General features: G+C 34.2%; 1 protein-coding gene across 1 annotated transcript; it reads right to left on the reverse strand.

Moving 5' to 3' along the window:
• Positions 1-1,308: 1,308 nt before the first annotated feature.
• On the reverse strand, positions 1,309-13,785 carry LOC150102281 (uncharacterized). The gene is made up of 9 exons (XM_090399434.1): positions 13,721-13,785; positions 13,391-13,498; positions 12,963-13,166; positions 7,381-7,588; positions 6,106-6,328; positions 5,277-5,400; positions 5,032-5,193; positions 2,066-2,090; positions 1,309-1,942 (listed from the first exon to the last, which is right to left on the reverse strand). Exons 2-9 carry the CDS (start codon positions 13,496-13,498, stop codon positions 1,401-1,403), a joined length of 1,596 nt encoding a protein of 531 aa, XP_090255560.1. The 5' UTR covers positions 13,721-13,785; the 3' UTR covers positions 1,309-1,400.
• Between the last annotated feature and the right edge of the window lie 3,350 nt (positions 13,786-17,135).

Consider the following 17,135-nt stretch of genomic DNA (forward strand, 5'->3'; position numbering starts at 1 on the left):
ATCTGCATTACGTACAATGCTCCATTTCCCGAATATTTCGTGAATAATTTTTATATCAGTTTCGATATATTCCAAAGGGAATTTGGGGATTCTAAGTACTTTGGTGATGCTTCCTACCAGAAATGGGACTATTGTTTTCCCATTACATTCAAATCCTCCGAGTAGTTTATCTCTCGTTTGTACATTTCGAACGACAAACTTGAAAACGGCCACCACCGAACGGAGTAAACCCGAAAATCTGATCAGCACCGACGCTTTGGCCAAACATCGAGGTTGTAGGTCGGCTTCAACTTCTATTCCGAGTGTCCGCGTACGCAGCAAAGCCATAGTTGGTGAGGGGGTGGATAGGCCATTCCCACCACTACCAAGTGTTTGATATTTCCCCGAGGTTTAGGAAGATCTGTAAATTTCCGTTTAAATATCGTGAATCGTGAACCCTGATGGGACTCGTACCGATATTAACGGTTAAGAACAGATACTATACTACAAGTTGCTCTTAGCCTTATCAATCAAGCTGATACGCACAGAGCTAGACTCGGAAGAAACCTTAAAGAGAGCAACTTTGTCTTTGTGATTTGGTAAACTATGTTTACCAATCAATTAATAATTAATTAAACAAAAATATGTTTGATACTGAAATACTGATGCTAATTTTAATTTATATTGGTGTTTTATACTGGAACTATTCTACACTTTCTATATACATTTGGCATTGTTTATTTATGTACATTTGAAGACATATTATTACTTACATTTTTTTTATATTTTGTTTTCTTGGATGCAGCTTGTCTACCATTCCTATAATTTCTTTAATCCTTATCCAAATTTGTCTGTTTAAGTTAGTTCTCGTCAATTTTGAAGAAGAAACCAAGTTGCTGTTTCATGATATATGTATGATTTTATTTGGTGTTATTTTGTGGTTACTTCAACTGAAAGAAAACCATAATATGCTGACTGTTCTTAGCGATAGGCAATAACATTCTCACGATCTTTTAAAGATTAACAGAAACGTTGTAACTTAACATATTTTCCTAACGGTAACTACGACAACATAAACACGAGTGACACTAACTCATTAAAGATGTCACAAAACTGGAAAAGAGTGGTATTAGCAAAACGGACATGTAAGCTAAGCAAGAAATAAGAAATTGTGATAAGAAAATCATAGAAGATGACGAAAGAAAATCCTTCTTGGAGAGTGATAAAGAAATTCGTAACATAACTGAGAGAAAGAATGAAAAAAAGATTATAGCTTTCATTTTATACAAGTTGGGAATGGTGCAAAGAAAAATACATAATTTTAAACAATACTTAGAAATGCATATAATTTTATTTGGCTTTTGAGAATAACAGACTGACTTCCACGTGATCGTTTATATCCACAATTGCAGATCAGATGTTCAAATGTCATACGACTTTGTACACACCACACACGAAATAGAAACATCCGAGGACATGTCCAACTGCAGCTTAAATTCGCTTTCGTGAGTGGTGTTACGCTTTGGTATTCGCGGTTTCTTATCGACACAAATTCTCGACTGAGATCCAGGAGTTGATTTCTTCATCAGATGGCCGGAATATCTCTTTCTCCAACCTATCTCACAAACAGTACTATTTTCCAGAGTGACAACTTCCTGTTTCGGGACACTGCAGACAGCACATGACACAGCTTTTCCGTTTATTCTTTGAGCGAACACGGAAGAGTTTCCCAAAAGTTGAAAACGCAATCCTCCGATAGCACTTAGTTTATTCCAAGATGTCCAATCTGAAGATAAAGTGATCGTTTTGTTAAATGATGCAGTGGACGGAATACACAAGTAATTGTCTCCACCTCCTTTACTTTTAACGGAAGAACTTGCAAATCCAGAATACAAGGCAGGCCCCTTGCATCCTTTTCTACCCCAGCGAGTGTAAACTTCAGTATCTGTAAGCTGTTTCTCTTCTGAAAATGAAAAAAAGTATAATAACAGCTCTCAACTGTAGGAGTTTGAAGTATAAACTCTGAAATGACCACATGTTAGAATTCTGCTATTGCATTCTTAGATTGAGGAATATACTTTCTTACCTGCTTCTATAATGCTATGTTTTATCTGAAAAAAAAACAGAAAATTATATAAATAAATAAAATAAAATAAACATTATAACTCAAACTTAATTTTACTGGTATTTCATTTACAGTTCTGTCTCCTAATTATATAATGCATCAAAGAGCTTCTTTGATCTATAGACGTTCCCTAGTTATCATAGTAATTGTGCTTTTTTTCTGAGTATTAAATAATTTACTTATTTATTACTTAGTTATATCAAATTTTAAATAATAAATATTCACTAATAAATATGGAAGCAAATATGGTAAAATTTTGAATATCAAAGAAGAATTATTTAATAATTATAAAATTTCTTAATACACCTTTAATTATTCAATATAATTTTCTTCATATACATATATATATATATATAGAGAGAGAGAGAGAGAGAGAGAGAGAGAGATATAGAGAGATATATATATAGAGAGAGAGATATATATATATATATATATATAGAGAGAGAGAGAGAGAGAGGGAGGGAGGATATAAAGTCCTTTTTAGGACTTCCAGGGTAACAAATGGCAATGCTGTAGCCAATGAAGTTTTAACTGAGGCTCGGCTATTGCCGTTACCCAGCCATGACTAGAGCTTTTTAGCCCAATAACACTCCATCCACACAGATTTACTTCATTCAGATGACGGGATAAAGAGTCAAGGACTCAGTCCATCACCCAGTTCTTATAAGAACTATAAGAAAATATATATAAGAAAAAAAAAAAAAAAAAAAATATATATATATATATATATATATAGAGAGAGAGAGAGAGAGAGAGATGCTAGAGAGTAATCAATCGACCGTGAGATCGGTGATTGATTCATTCAATCCAATACCCTTGGAGGGTAATGGATAGCAATGCTGTAGCTAATGAAGCTCTAACTGAGGCTCGGCTATTGCTGTTACCCTCCTGCCATGATCAGAGCTTTAATAATAGCTCAATAACCTTATCCCTACACTGTCCGCTACAGATAACGGGGAATATGAAAAGCATTCTTGCTTTGCCCCTTTAAGCCAGTCCTTATAAGGACTATAAGAATATATATATATATATATATATATATATATATATGAGGAGGGTAATGGATGGCAATGCTGTAGCCAATGAAGTTCTAACTGAGGCTCGGCTATTGCTGTTACCCTCCTGCCATGATCAGAGCTTTAATATATATATGAGAGTTCGCTCTCTTAGGGTTTTTGCCTTAAGGGAGCAATTTGAGTCTCCGGGGAAAGTGTTCTCCGGCACGGCCCGCTGAGGGATTCTTGTCGGTGAATTATTTTCTTCGGAATGAGCGGTTCTGCTCGGTGGCCGGTTTCACTGAGTGGAACTAACGCGGAGATTTCGACGGTCTTTCGCCCACGAACAAGTGGCCTAGAGATCGTCTGATTTTTTGAGATTTTACCCCTTTACTTAAACAGAGGGTAACGAATGGCAATGCTGTAGCCAATGAAGTTTTAACTGAGGCTCGGCTATTTCCGTTACCCAGCCATGCCTAGAGCTTTTAGCTCAATAACACCCCATCCACATAGATGTCGATGGGGTGTTATTGAGTGACTAGCAAAAGGAGATATTCCCCGTGCGGTGACTGGGATAAAAATTGCGCCCATGTTTGTCGAAAAAGGCGACCAAAATGGACGCAGAGTTTCGCCCTCTTTGAGATTTCTCGCGGAATTTTGCTCTCGGTGATGGGGGGGGGCTTGGATTTGGGGGGTTTTCCTGAGAGAGATAGCATCTTGGTCTCCGAGGAAGGTGTTCTCCGGTGAGGGGCTTTGTCGGTGGATGCTTTTCTCTGGATTATGAGCGCTTCTGCTCGGTGGTGGGGGAGCCCATCACTGAGTGGAGCCAACACTGAGTTGGACGGTATTTTGGCCACTGTGGAGTGGTTTAGGGATCGTCTTAATTTTTAGAGAGGGCTTTACTTACACAGTAGCACCAACACAACCTATGCGTGTCGTAAGAGGCGACTAAAATAGACACAGAGTTTCACTCTCTCAGGTTTCTTCCGGAATTTTGCTCCCGGTGAGGGGGGGTTGCCCTGGGAGAGCATTTTGAGTCTCTGGGGAGGGTGTTCTCCGTGATGGGCCTCAAACAAGTGAATTTGTCAAGCCCTGAATGTAAAGATCAAATAAACATCATGGACAATGCGGTTGATCCCTATTGTGGTATAAAAAAGATTATTCAAGTCACACCATTTGCACAAATTTAAAAAAAAAAAAACACCGTAAACTTCCACAAAAATCACGTATGTCTTTCAAAACTGCAGGTTGAGAGAGTTTACACACGATGGCCCCACATAAACAACCATGCTGTTTACGTGCATCAGAAATATACTGCAGTGGATTTTGCTAACTGTTGTGCTGTTATTTTAATTTAAATGATTTTATATCACATAGCATGTGAACAGAATATATATATATATATAAAACTAAATTTAACTGACTAGAACCCGGGTTCTAGTCAGTTAAATTTAGTTTTATAAATGTATACATCCCGAGTAAATCATAATTTCAACAATAGATATATATATATATATTATTATTTTTTGTAAAAATCATTATATTTTAAAATGTTGGTTATCTTTTTCCTTTTTCAAGAGTATTTGCTAGAAAATTAATTTTTAATTAAGAGACTATTAACGCAGGATATATAGATTTTATCAAAGATTTCTGGAAACTGAGTTTGAGGTAATTTCTGATTTTTTTATGTTGGATCCCAAAACGTTTATTTTCATCTCAGTTTGACACGAACATAAGATGAATATTTACATGATTTTCATATCCTTTAACCATCTTTAGTCTAGTTTCTGTTATAAGAAAAAATCATGCAAGTATTTCATCCTAGAAAAAAAAAAATTGGTAAAAATGCATATCTGTGTACAAGCTGTATATTCACATATAAATAGATCTTAATTTTTCAAAATAAAATCGGTTTTGAAAGGGATTTATTACCGTGTTTTTTAAACCGATAAAAAGTCGATTCATGGAATAAACTGCTTCCCACATTTCGAAACTGTCGTCTCTAAATTTCAATTCGGATTCATCAGATAACGCTGCCACTCTCTTATAAATTTGGTCCAAATTGCTATCCACCAGATCCACTAATTCTTCTATCTGCAATAATTAAAAAAGTAAAATTACTTCTTTTTATGCACATATTCAAATAAGTGACTTTCTTTATTTTTTTTTAAACTTACCCTTTTCTCTTGAGCTGCACTTAAAGGAAAGCGAATGTTGTCGATCCATGCCAGCAGGCGAGATTTGAGTTCCCGGATATCATCATAATCGGTTTCGATGTACTTTGCTGCTCTTCGTAATGCACTACATTAAAAAAATATGGTAAGGAGTTTATTTTTAGAAAAATCCATGAAGAAATTTCAAAATGCCTGTCAAGCTACGGAAGATCTAATATCGATTCAGGAATTGTGATCTGTTGAAGATGATAATTTTAAGCTAAATTCATCCAAAGTTAGTACAAAGTAGGACGAAATCTGCACGAACACAATCGCAAGCTATTTATTTATCTTACAATCGTAGTCTAGGATTCTTGTGGGATGAAATTGAGGTTTGAAACTGATATGAGGTTTTTGGAATTTATGCAAAATGTACAAGTATTCAAATCGTTATTTCATTTTGATTCTCTCTCTATGACACAAAAGGACAAATCGTGTCAAAGACATATATTAAAATTTCACTTAGTTGGATTTGAATTAAAAAACCGAACCGGACAAAGCAATTTAGTTTTGCTTTAGCCGGTTCGACTATGGTTTTATTAGCAAAATGTTTCAAGATCATTTAAAATAGTTTGCATTTGGTGCGTGTAATTTTAATAAAATTATCCTGTTCAAACTACAGAGTAATAAACTATTGACAAATTATATAACATAGTATCAATATTTATATTTATTTCAACTTTAAAACTACTCTATTTCTTATAAAAATAACCTTTATTTTTATTAATAAAATTGATAAAATTAATAAAAATGCTGCTTTTCTTTTTATAAAAAGGAAATTAGTTTTACTTACAAGACATCAACAGTAGGAAATGTATTGTTCCAAGTATTTAAATCACGCATCAACATTTGGACAGGAATTCCAACTGAATTCTTCATATTTTCATTGACATTCTGAGCGATATTAATGAAACCAAGAACTGAGTGTGGGATTTCTTGAGGAACGTAGGCAAGATGCACGCTCAGTTCCACTCTGGCCTTGCCTGAAAGTTCTTTCTGCAACATATCAATTAACTCTGAAATGTAAACGACTGAAGAATTAAAAATCTATTTTGCATCGTCTAATCAAGATTTACTTATTACAAGGCAGAGCTTAACAAGACAAATTAATTTATTCATTATTATATAATTATATAATAAATTTATATATTATTTCTTACTCATTATTATAGATTATAAGTGATTTTAAGAAATTTTCCATTCTGATAGCTCAAACAAAGTTGATGCTTCAACTTTATTTATATATAATCATAATTTTTATGAAAGTTCATAATTATAATCAAAATTATATTTATTATAATCATATTACTTAAACATTATAAAATATGTATTTAAATTTAATAAACCACTTGATTTGTAATACGAAAAGTTTATTTTCTTGATATTAATAGCATTATGTAAATTCGTGATATAAATCGGTACATTAATGTTACTAAATTAGAATATTACGAAATTAAATGGGCTAAGGTAAATTATTCTTGTTGTTTAAATATAGACTTATTCATTAAGAAAATAATATTAATTACTGCATATTAATTAATTAGATATTTAATTTTTGAAGATAAAAGTAATTATTTGCAGTTAATAGACTAAAATAAAACTAGTAATTAATTAAGAATGTTATAAATATATCAGAGAAGTTATGCTCTGAATTACATAGAAAATATGTTGTTTCCAAGTTGCCATATATAAAGTGTAATTTCATAGTCGTTTATAATGCAGCGCACTCTAGTGGATGATGAATAGATGTAAATATTCATTTCATAACAGTTTTGGCTAGAAATTTAATATGTAATTACTCTGGTGATTATATCTTGAATTTGGTACGAGTAAAAATGTTATTGATTCTGATCTAAATTTTTTTTTAAAACGAATTCGTTTACGACTATTCTAAGCTTTCATCTAATGTAGGAAGATCTTTAACCAGACTTTAGGCTTTGAAATTTTAAAACTAAAGAAAAAAATCGAATAAACGATATTGGTTATTTGTGTTTAGTGTATGTTGACGCAACTCGTCCGAAGGTGGCTACCAAAGTTATATAAGCTACCTTCACAGTAGTTTACTTACCCCGATTATATCCTTTCCAAACCACAGAATTGGCTTTGTTCCTTATATCAGTAACATTCTGTCCAGGTAGAGCGATGAATTTCAAAGAACTAAACATTTCCCCACCATACACAATCGCTTCAGTATAATGAGTTCCTGGTATATCCTCGTCCCCAGATTGCCATCTTTCCATGACTTTTTCATGCCACAACATTAATTTCTTGATAACCTAAATAGCAATTGGATATTTTGGGACATGAAACACTGGATAACACGTGCATTACAATAAGTACTAAAATATGTATTTTTATTGTTAAATTCTGTGAAATATCAGAAGCCATCACAAGTAAACTCCGAGAAATTGTACCAAATTATTTTTATTATCATCTTTGATGAGATGAATTTCATATCTCAGTGTAAGATAACTGCCTTACTTATTACAAGTCTAAATTAAAGTTCAGCTATCATATTGCTAACTAGTAGCAAATTATAATTTAATAAAAAGATAATTTTTTCTACATACTGTCATTTGTATTTCTCTTTCAATAGTGTTATATATATATATATATATATATATATATATATATATATATATATAGCCTGTCTACATAAGTACTATTCAAACATTTTGTTACATTTTTTATCACAACAAAAATTCAGTTCACAAATTGCTGAGTATGTCATTTATGATGGACTTATTTGTTTGTTCAAGTGGTGTGTTAACTGTCGAAGCTTCTACTGAGATAATCTTGGGAAGCTAAGAGATAACACACACGCTTTTTTTTTTTCAAAAATATATGGCTTTTTTTTTTCGTTAACGTGTAGAAGCTAAAACACGCTCCCTTCTGTCTTTCAATCGATATAGTTTGCTTACTTTTATCCTGAGTTTGTTGTTTAAATAATTTGTATGGATATTCCAACTTTTATTAACATCGAAGTGAAGTCCGAGATAGCGTGTTGTTTTCACCTGTGTGATGGTGTGGTTTTAGGATCAGCGTTTTGTGTGTAGGAGGCTGACTAAGCGATATTTGTGTTGTTGTAAATGGATACTATGGCCATGTTATGCTTATTGGAAGATTTTACTTTTTAGAGGAAGATGGCTAATATCGTGCGTATATATGTTGAAGAGAATAGGAGATAGCGCAGCTCATTTTGATACTCCGATGTTAAGAGGTACCTCTTTGCTGTGTGATGTGCTTTCTGTTTTCCATGTATGATTTGAACTACTGACATAAATGACCTCCAATTCCGATATGTGTTAGTTCGTTCAATAAGGTTTGGTGTGTTAGTGTGTCAAACGCTTTTGTTAGGTCAATAAAAACGACTAATACGATTCTGTTTTTATCTAATGCAGCGTTTATTAGGCCTGGAAATCTTCCAGGAGTGTTGTTCCTTTATTTTTTTGAAAGCTATATTGTGTTTATGGGATGATTTGAAATTTTTCTATGTATGCAGAGAGTTTGCAATACACAATGCGCTCCATGATTTGGTTGATTACAGACAATGAGGCGATGAGTATGTAATTACTTATAATGTTTCTTTTCCATGTTTATGTATGGGGAGTGATTAATGCAGTCTTTAATGTTTCAGGTATGTGCCCCTTTTTGAAGATTTTATTTAGCAGCTTTAGTATAGCTGGAAATAGATTCATTATGTATTTTTTGATGTCTTGCTATTTATGTGTTTTTTGATGTCTTTAATCCATCAAATTAAAGATGGACTTGCAGTTCATCTTTAAATTTGATGAACTGCAAGTGACAGTTCTTCTTTTGTTACTGTGGGAACCACTTTCACTGTGTTGCTTGTAGTCCTAGTGGAGAATATTTCTTTCCGTGAGGAGATAATGTTTCCTGAAGGTTTCGGATAAAGTTCACGAATTTTTTTTTTTTTTTGATTTGGTCATTTACTATAGTTTCGTTTATGATGCTGTTATACTGTTTTGTAGTGTCAGTGAGTTTTAAGGGTACATATGCAACTATATTGCAGTGACATGTAAGAGTGAAGTGTAATGGTCTGCTAGTTACACGTTATGACGGCTGCTGAATAGCTGTTTGGAGGGGCCCGTATATTTATGTGGTCCACACAGGATGAAGTAATTGTATTTTCGACTATCTCTTCTCGTGTATACGACTGTATGGATGAGGTCGTCATATATTCTGATAGGAGTTCTAGTTATTGTGCTGTGTTGTTATTGATGTTCCTAATGTTTATATTCATGCCGCCTATTATTATCAGTTATTCTGAGACGCTTTTTTCCGTGGCAGAAAGCCGTCTGTTTAATTCATAATAATAATTAAAGTAATAATAATAATAATAAATATTAAAATTTCCCATCTGTTATATATGGATGACTTGAAGTTATTTGGAAAATCGGCCTAGCAAATAGACTCTTTACTGAACACAGTTCGTATTTTCAGTCAGGACACCAAAATGAAATTTGGTTTATATAAATGCGCAATTTTATCTATTAAACGAGGAAAACAATTAATAACACTAGCAATTTTAATTTTGATCAGAGAAATATATAAAAGCAATTTCAGCTGACGAACACTATAAATACCTAGGAATATTAGAAGCCAATGATATTCTCCACTCGAAAGTTAAACAACAGGCAGCATCGGAATACATCAAAAGAGTTAGAAATATTCTGAAAACAAAACTAAATGGATTAAATACAATTAGAGCAATGAATTCTTGGGCTATAACCAGTGATCCGATACACAGGTGTTATAATGATTGGACAAAAGAAGATCTGGACAAACAATTATCGAACCTCGAAAAGTTTGGATTATTGATATCGCAGGACCCAGTGATAACAACATCAACAACAAAGAACTGGAAAAAATCACTAAATATCGAGATCTGGCAATCGAAGTTGTCCGACTGTGGCTTAAACACACCAAAGTCATTCCAATAGTTATCGGTGCACTTGGTGCAACTTCAAAGAAGCTATCCAACTATTTACAGCAATTAGCGATCAACCAAGTGACCCCATATGACCTACAAAACACAGCATTACTTGGAACAGTCCATAATTTACGAGGCTATCTGACGGACTATTCTTAGAGTCTTGGGTAGAATCTGAATTGTTCTGAATCACCAGTCAAATGTTTGTTTACATGATATCTTGTTTTGACTGTGTATCAATTATGTGAATAATTTATTTTATTTTATTTTATTTTATTTTATTTTTTTATTGTTCTTTCAAATATTTATATATGTACAATGATCATCTATTCAGTATATTATTTTACAAGGTTCAGCACTTTGTGCTACATATAATGAGATTTAAATAGTAATGATGATAACAGTTTTTTTTTATATAACAATCATAATAATAATTTACAATTATATTGTTCAGAGTTACATAAGTTATATAATATTACATGTTTTGGTTTACTATTTTTTTTTTCAAGATTGAAAAGGTGTGATTATACAACAGTATTTAGTCCTTATAGTCCTTATAAGGACTGGCTTAAAGGGGCGAAGCAAGAATGTTTTTCATATTCCCCGTTATCTGTAGAGGACAGTGTATGAATATATAAGGTATTATTCAGCTATTAAAACTCTGATCATGGCAGGAGAGTAACAGCAATACCGAGCCTCAGTTAGAACTTCATTGGCTACAGCATTGCCATCCATTACCTCCAAAGGTATTGATTGATCACCGCATCTCACGGTCGATCCAACAGTATTTACAGATATGCAATCTGAATATTATGTGTCCTTATTTTCACAAACATACGGTGTAAACTCATGATTTACTTTTAAAATAATTTTTTTTTCATTGCATACATTTGTTACAGTTATTATATACATTACATACATTTGTCATAATTATTATATACATTACATTCATTTGTTTACATATGATACATTAATTACATTTGTTTACATGTGATATTTACAATACGTACATTGATTTACATATAATACATACATTGGTTTTCTTGTGATACGTACATTACATGCATTTGGTTACATATGATACATCTTGGATGAGAACTATTTTTTTTTTTCCTTTCATCCTTGAAGCTTAAATCTAAGCTTATCTGAGGATGACACCAGTTGGTTATTATGTATTTTTTTTTTTTTTTGCTGTGTTAGGATGCTACGGAATCTATGATTGAGAAATTCGCGCGGGCGCACTCACACGCACGCACGCTCACACACACGCCCCCCCCCCGTCCCCCCACACAATAAATTGCAATGTACTGATGCGTCGCTGAACTGGAAGCCTGAGCGAATATATTGTGTTTCATTAAGCTTGTATGGTATTTTGGGTGCTTGTTTCTTGTTCGTAGTATGTCCTTAGAGCTCTTTTCAGGCTATTGTAGTTTGTAAGGTTTCTGTATTCAAAAAGTAATTTGTTTATCATGTCTGGGATGTAGAAGTTTCGCGTGGCCTTTCCGTAGTGATTATTGTATTTATATGTGATATAATTAGTAGTCTGAGGTCTTGTTATGCGGTATGTATTTCTAACTGTCCTGTAGTTGGCATCGAAATAATGTTTTAGCAAGGCTGCATAGTGACATAAATGTTTTGCTGTCAGTATTTTGTGTTCTGCCATTGCATTGTTTATAAGGTCGTGATTTTCTCTTTGTTCCCAAAAGATCAGTTTTGTCATTTTGTACTGTAGAGACATTAATCTATTTAATTTGTAGGGTGCACAGAAAGCATACGTTGTTATAGCGTATCTTAGTATATTTTAGCATAGTGCTTTGTATATTAGTATTTTTAGGCGTATGGGAACTGTGTCTTTTAATCTGTAGAGTTTGATAATAATAATAATAATAATAATAAAGCGCTGGCCCATGATTGATGCATCAGTACATACCATTATTCTCTTGGAAAAATAGGATTCGTATTGGAAAGACCGGAGTTCGACTCCCATCTGGGGTGGCTTTAAAATGGCTTTCCGCACTGAAGATAGGCTACTCGGTCCCGTACTGGTGTACGATAGTAGGGTTTTTTCATCCCGGAAAGCACGCAAACTCGTCGCAACCAGTTTACAGACAATAAACTCACCTCCATGCCCTTAATTGCTCACCCATAGTTACTAACATCCCAATTCACTTTGTGCCCCTAATAGGAAACTCAACAATTAGCTTTAAGAAATTCTTCTTAAAGAGACAACATGACTCCTTGTGTGATTCACAGCTCGCCATGAATTGCCTCATTAGGAAAATTTCGTCATACCACAAATGAATCTTGTTGTGCGATATGAATATGCTGTACTATGATGCGGAATATTTCAAATTTTTATTTGAATAATATTAAATGCCAATTTAATATTATTCAAATAAATAATATTAAATTTCAGAAAATCATTTAATTCTAATTTTATAAAGCATTGTTGAAAACAATGTAAGGTATTTTCTAAGTCACCTTTTCCTAGACACTATACATCACCCCAGTAACACGACACACTGGACCATCATCATAAATTACACTTGAAAGATATCTTTTTAGTATATAATACTGCAAACAACGAGGTTTCTAATTCAAACTTGTTTTCGTATTCGAAAGTACTCAATATTAGAAAAATACTAAACAAAATAAATTAATTGAATTGAGTAATATTTTCCGCAACATTTACTTACTGTTGTGAACCTTGCCATAGTAAGGACATGCGCAGATCTATGAACGTTAGAAAAGTCCCTGAAACACGGTCCATATCCGATCACTGACACTTGTCCGAGTTTAGCCCGTAACCTCTGGATTTTGTCAATGTCTGTTATGTAGTCTAACTCGGAGCTACTGTCCACCATCTTATGAATCGAACCGTAGTAAGGTATCTCAAGCTCCTAATTGAAGAGAGGGTTTTGAATTAAACATTCCCTAATATAAACGAAATATTAGTAGTCGATGTGGAAAATTTGCCAGTTGGAAGTTCACAATATTATAATTAACTCAACTCCAAGTGTATATTAAATTTTGGAATTCTGTTTTGTACAATCAGAATGAGGATGTAATTAGAGGCTTCCACGTATCCCCTATAAAAGTAGTTTCGCACCAAATACTTACTTACTTGAATTGCATGTTCGTCTCCAAATATATCTAGCCCTGGGGTCATTGTCAGATAATCAAAACTTCTTCCTAAGATTAAGGGAAGTAGGTAGGAGATCATTGGTGTCATCTGTTGAAGGAAAAAACAGTCACACAGAACTAGCTGTTGGAAATCGGAATTGTAATATATTATTAAAAATGTGATGAATAATTTAATCTATTAATATATTTAAATCAAACAATAATCAAATTTAAATTTTGGAGAAAAAAAATGGACTACCTTTTTTCTATATAGTATTGTGTCATACAAGAACTGTTTAGTTAACAGAAAAGCAAATCATCAAAGACTAACCTTGAGTAGTATTTGCAGTGGACTGCCGTACTCTAAAAACACTTCTTTCTGTACAAGAATATCAACTTGTATTTGATCCATGCATTTCTAACCGTTTTTTTTTTTTTTTATTTCCTTCATCATATGACTGTTGCGTGCTATTTCCTGATATGATTAATTAGGAAGGAAGTAAGAGCTGCGTTTTTAATCTTGAATTATAGTGGTGTGTGTGTGTGTGCGCGCGCGCTTGCACGTTTTACAAGAAGTATGCAGTTTTTTTTAATCTTTGTTTATTAATCTCTTTGTTTCTTTGTTTGTTTATGCTTGTGTGAAATATTCTAGTTATGCACTTCGGTGGTGAACTGGTGGAGGTGTAATTGACTGGAGTCATTAATTTGGACCATGTGTCAAAATGTTCTGACATCGCCTGTTCTGACCATTTTGACAAATGGTCAGAACAGGCGATGGACAAGCAGAAAGAGTTCTGCTTTGTTTGCAAAGGAATTGCTATCCAAAAACATCGCAGTTGCTGTTACATGCTCTCTGTACTTCCCAGTATGGAATTCTGCATCTTTTTCAAGACTGGAGTTGTTGAAGGGAATAAAATTAACATCAAGATTCAAACGAATTCTATGCTATTCAGAAAATACAGCGTAAATGTTTTATAGCTTTCTCTGATATATGTCTGGAGCAGTGGCGACTAGTGGCTTGAAATCATGGGGGTGCTGCAACTTTCGAAATATACATATACACTGTAAGTACAGTGTATACGTGTTTGGATAAAATATCAAAATTATGTTAAAAATTAAAAAAAAATTAAACATGAAAAATATTGTTTATTATCGATAAAATTATAAACTTTGGTATAATTCAAAATTATGTAAAATAAAACCCATTCCTTTAATTGTAATTCAAGGAATGGATTTACAATTTTGGACATTACAATTAAATTCTTTAATTTTAATGTCCAAATATTTAAAGAGACGGAGTAAACACGATAAGCACTACGAACTCTCTACTACTGGCGCAAACTACATATAAACAACAGTGGAACTGCGCAATGGACAGTGCCGCATTACGCTAATAGCTCTCATCTCACTATTACGTGCATGTGCTTGTGCGCGTAGCAATATTACACTGTGACAAATACAGTGCTGATATCTGTATCACTTACGTGTTCATTCTATAAGGAAAGCAAATTCTATATCTCTAGCTGACTCCTAATTTTACTCGCGTGCTTACCCTGACTGATAAAGGTTATTCCTTGCTAAAAGAAACGATTCCTCTAATTTCTTTCTGGGGCCGTCTCCTCTTCAGATATTGACAAATTTATTTTTTTAACAAATTTATATTGACAAATCTTTCTCTCTACTGTAATTCCAGTGGTTTGTCTTTAATTTCGTCACTCCCTCTCCATGCTTGTTTGGTGCACACACATGGGACTTGGCCTCTGAATGATAATCCCCTTTTGAGTTCCCTTGCCTAACAAAACAATTTCGGGCAAGATGCCCTATTCTGTTACGATTATAGCACTGTGGAGGTTCTCTCTTGTTGACTCTCTTAATGTCTCCGTCCAAGGACAAAGGAGATTCAGTAGTGTCTCTATTGGATAATTCTGTCAACCGCTGCATTACGATGTCCATCTTGTCGATCAACGGTCTCTGCAATCACTCAACTTCTTTGTGAATTAAACTAGTTGTTCTCTCATCCTGAAGGAGGGTACTCTTGGTTTCTTGTAGAGGCTGCCGTCAACTGACCAAGCGCAGAATCGAGGCCTTCCATAACAGACTGCTGTATTCTTTCAACTTCCTGCCGAATGAGAGAACCTCGCTTAGATCAGGAACACTAGCAGTAACCTGGCAAACTGACTCGGCTCTACTTTCCTCGTTTCCTTTCTGGGCCTTCTGTCTTTCTTTCTTTTCTTGGTATTCCGTCACATTGCCCAGATCCCCATTGCTATCTCTCTCTTCCCTAATTACGTTAACTGATCCAACAGTGACTGCGGGACAGATGTCTCCAAGCAGCTGTTGTCTCTCCTCTATGGTGGCATAGCAGTCTTCAAAGTTGGATATTTTATTTCCAAAAGCTGTCTCCCTTAGTTCTTGTTTTAACCCTATCCTAAAGTGCTGGAAAATCGCCCAGTCCAAATGGTGCTTGTCTTCATTCGAGGTGATTAGAATCAACAACCTATTATGGAAGTCCGACACACTTTCTTTATCCTTTTTTATCATTTTCTGGAGCTTCCATAAGCTTGGCCCTACATGCTTTACTCTCGAGAACTGAGATATGAGGATCTCCTTAAATTTCGAGTAGTTCAGGGTCTGTTTCAGAATTGGTGAGGAGTACGAATATGTTTTTGTCTTCCCCACTAGCATGCTGCGTAGCAGAATAAGTACTTGGAAGTCACTCGATCGACCAATCTTTCTCAGTTTGTCAACCTATTCAAAGAATGTTATCACATCATCTGATTCTTCTCCAGAGAACTGTGGGAATACCTGATGTGCGTTTATTGTTCTGAAAAATTCAGAATCATTCATCCCGGAACTGGTTGGGAGAGACATACTTGTACTAGAGCTTCCACTGAAATGTAAGATTATTTTCTCGACATTTCTACTATTTCCAACAAATCTCTGATTGCCTGATATGAACCAAAGACCAACTCACTGTGATAGATCAATTTACTTAATTTTTTTCGGGACCTAATCACATCCTATCGGCTGCTGCGCCATTGTTATGTCGTTACTTTTCGTTAAATAATTTACTTTCTTTATGAATTTACCTCTCTACAATGACTACAAGACTTACAAATTTTCCCTGACTCTAATATCTGTATCACTTCTTACGTGTTCATTCTATAAGGAAAGTAAATTCTATATCTCTGGCCGAGTCCTAATTTTACTCACGTGCTTACCCTGACTGTTAAAGGTTATTCCTTGCTAAAAGAAACGAATCCTCTAATTTCTTTCTGGGACCGTCTCCTCTTCAGATATCATTATCATCATCATCATCATCAAATTCCTGCCATGTACCCTCAAGGGGTGTATAGGATATGATAGCACTACATGAAAAAAATTACATCATTATTAATTTCCTATCTACAATTTTCCTCCAAATCAGTCTGTTACTTGTCAACACTCCAACATTATCAGATCTTATACATCTATCTCTTCAGATATTGACAAATTTATTTTTTAAACCCGCCAGCCAATATCTTAGAATAGAGGGGACTCTTATTCAGGGAGACTTTTCCAGACTTTTGGTGAATAAATACACATAAGTGAATAAATTGAGTGCTTAAACTCATAAATTAAACGCTTTACGGTAGCTGAGTAAATTCTGGTTTGCAGTCGTAACCTCTATAACAACATGTAATACCTTTCTTTCAATACCCCCCCCCCCCGCTATGGTTCAGATTAATGAGAGTGGTAGTTTTGAT

Source organism: Typopeltis vanoorti, chromosome 10 (assembly GCF_054136105.1).
Source record: "Typopeltis vanoorti isolate ZY-2024b chromosome 10, IOZ_Tvanoo_1.0, whole genome shotgun sequence".
NCBI classification, from domain to species: Eukaryota; Metazoa; Arthropoda; class Arachnida; order Uropygi; family Thelyphonidae; genus Typopeltis; species Typopeltis vanoorti.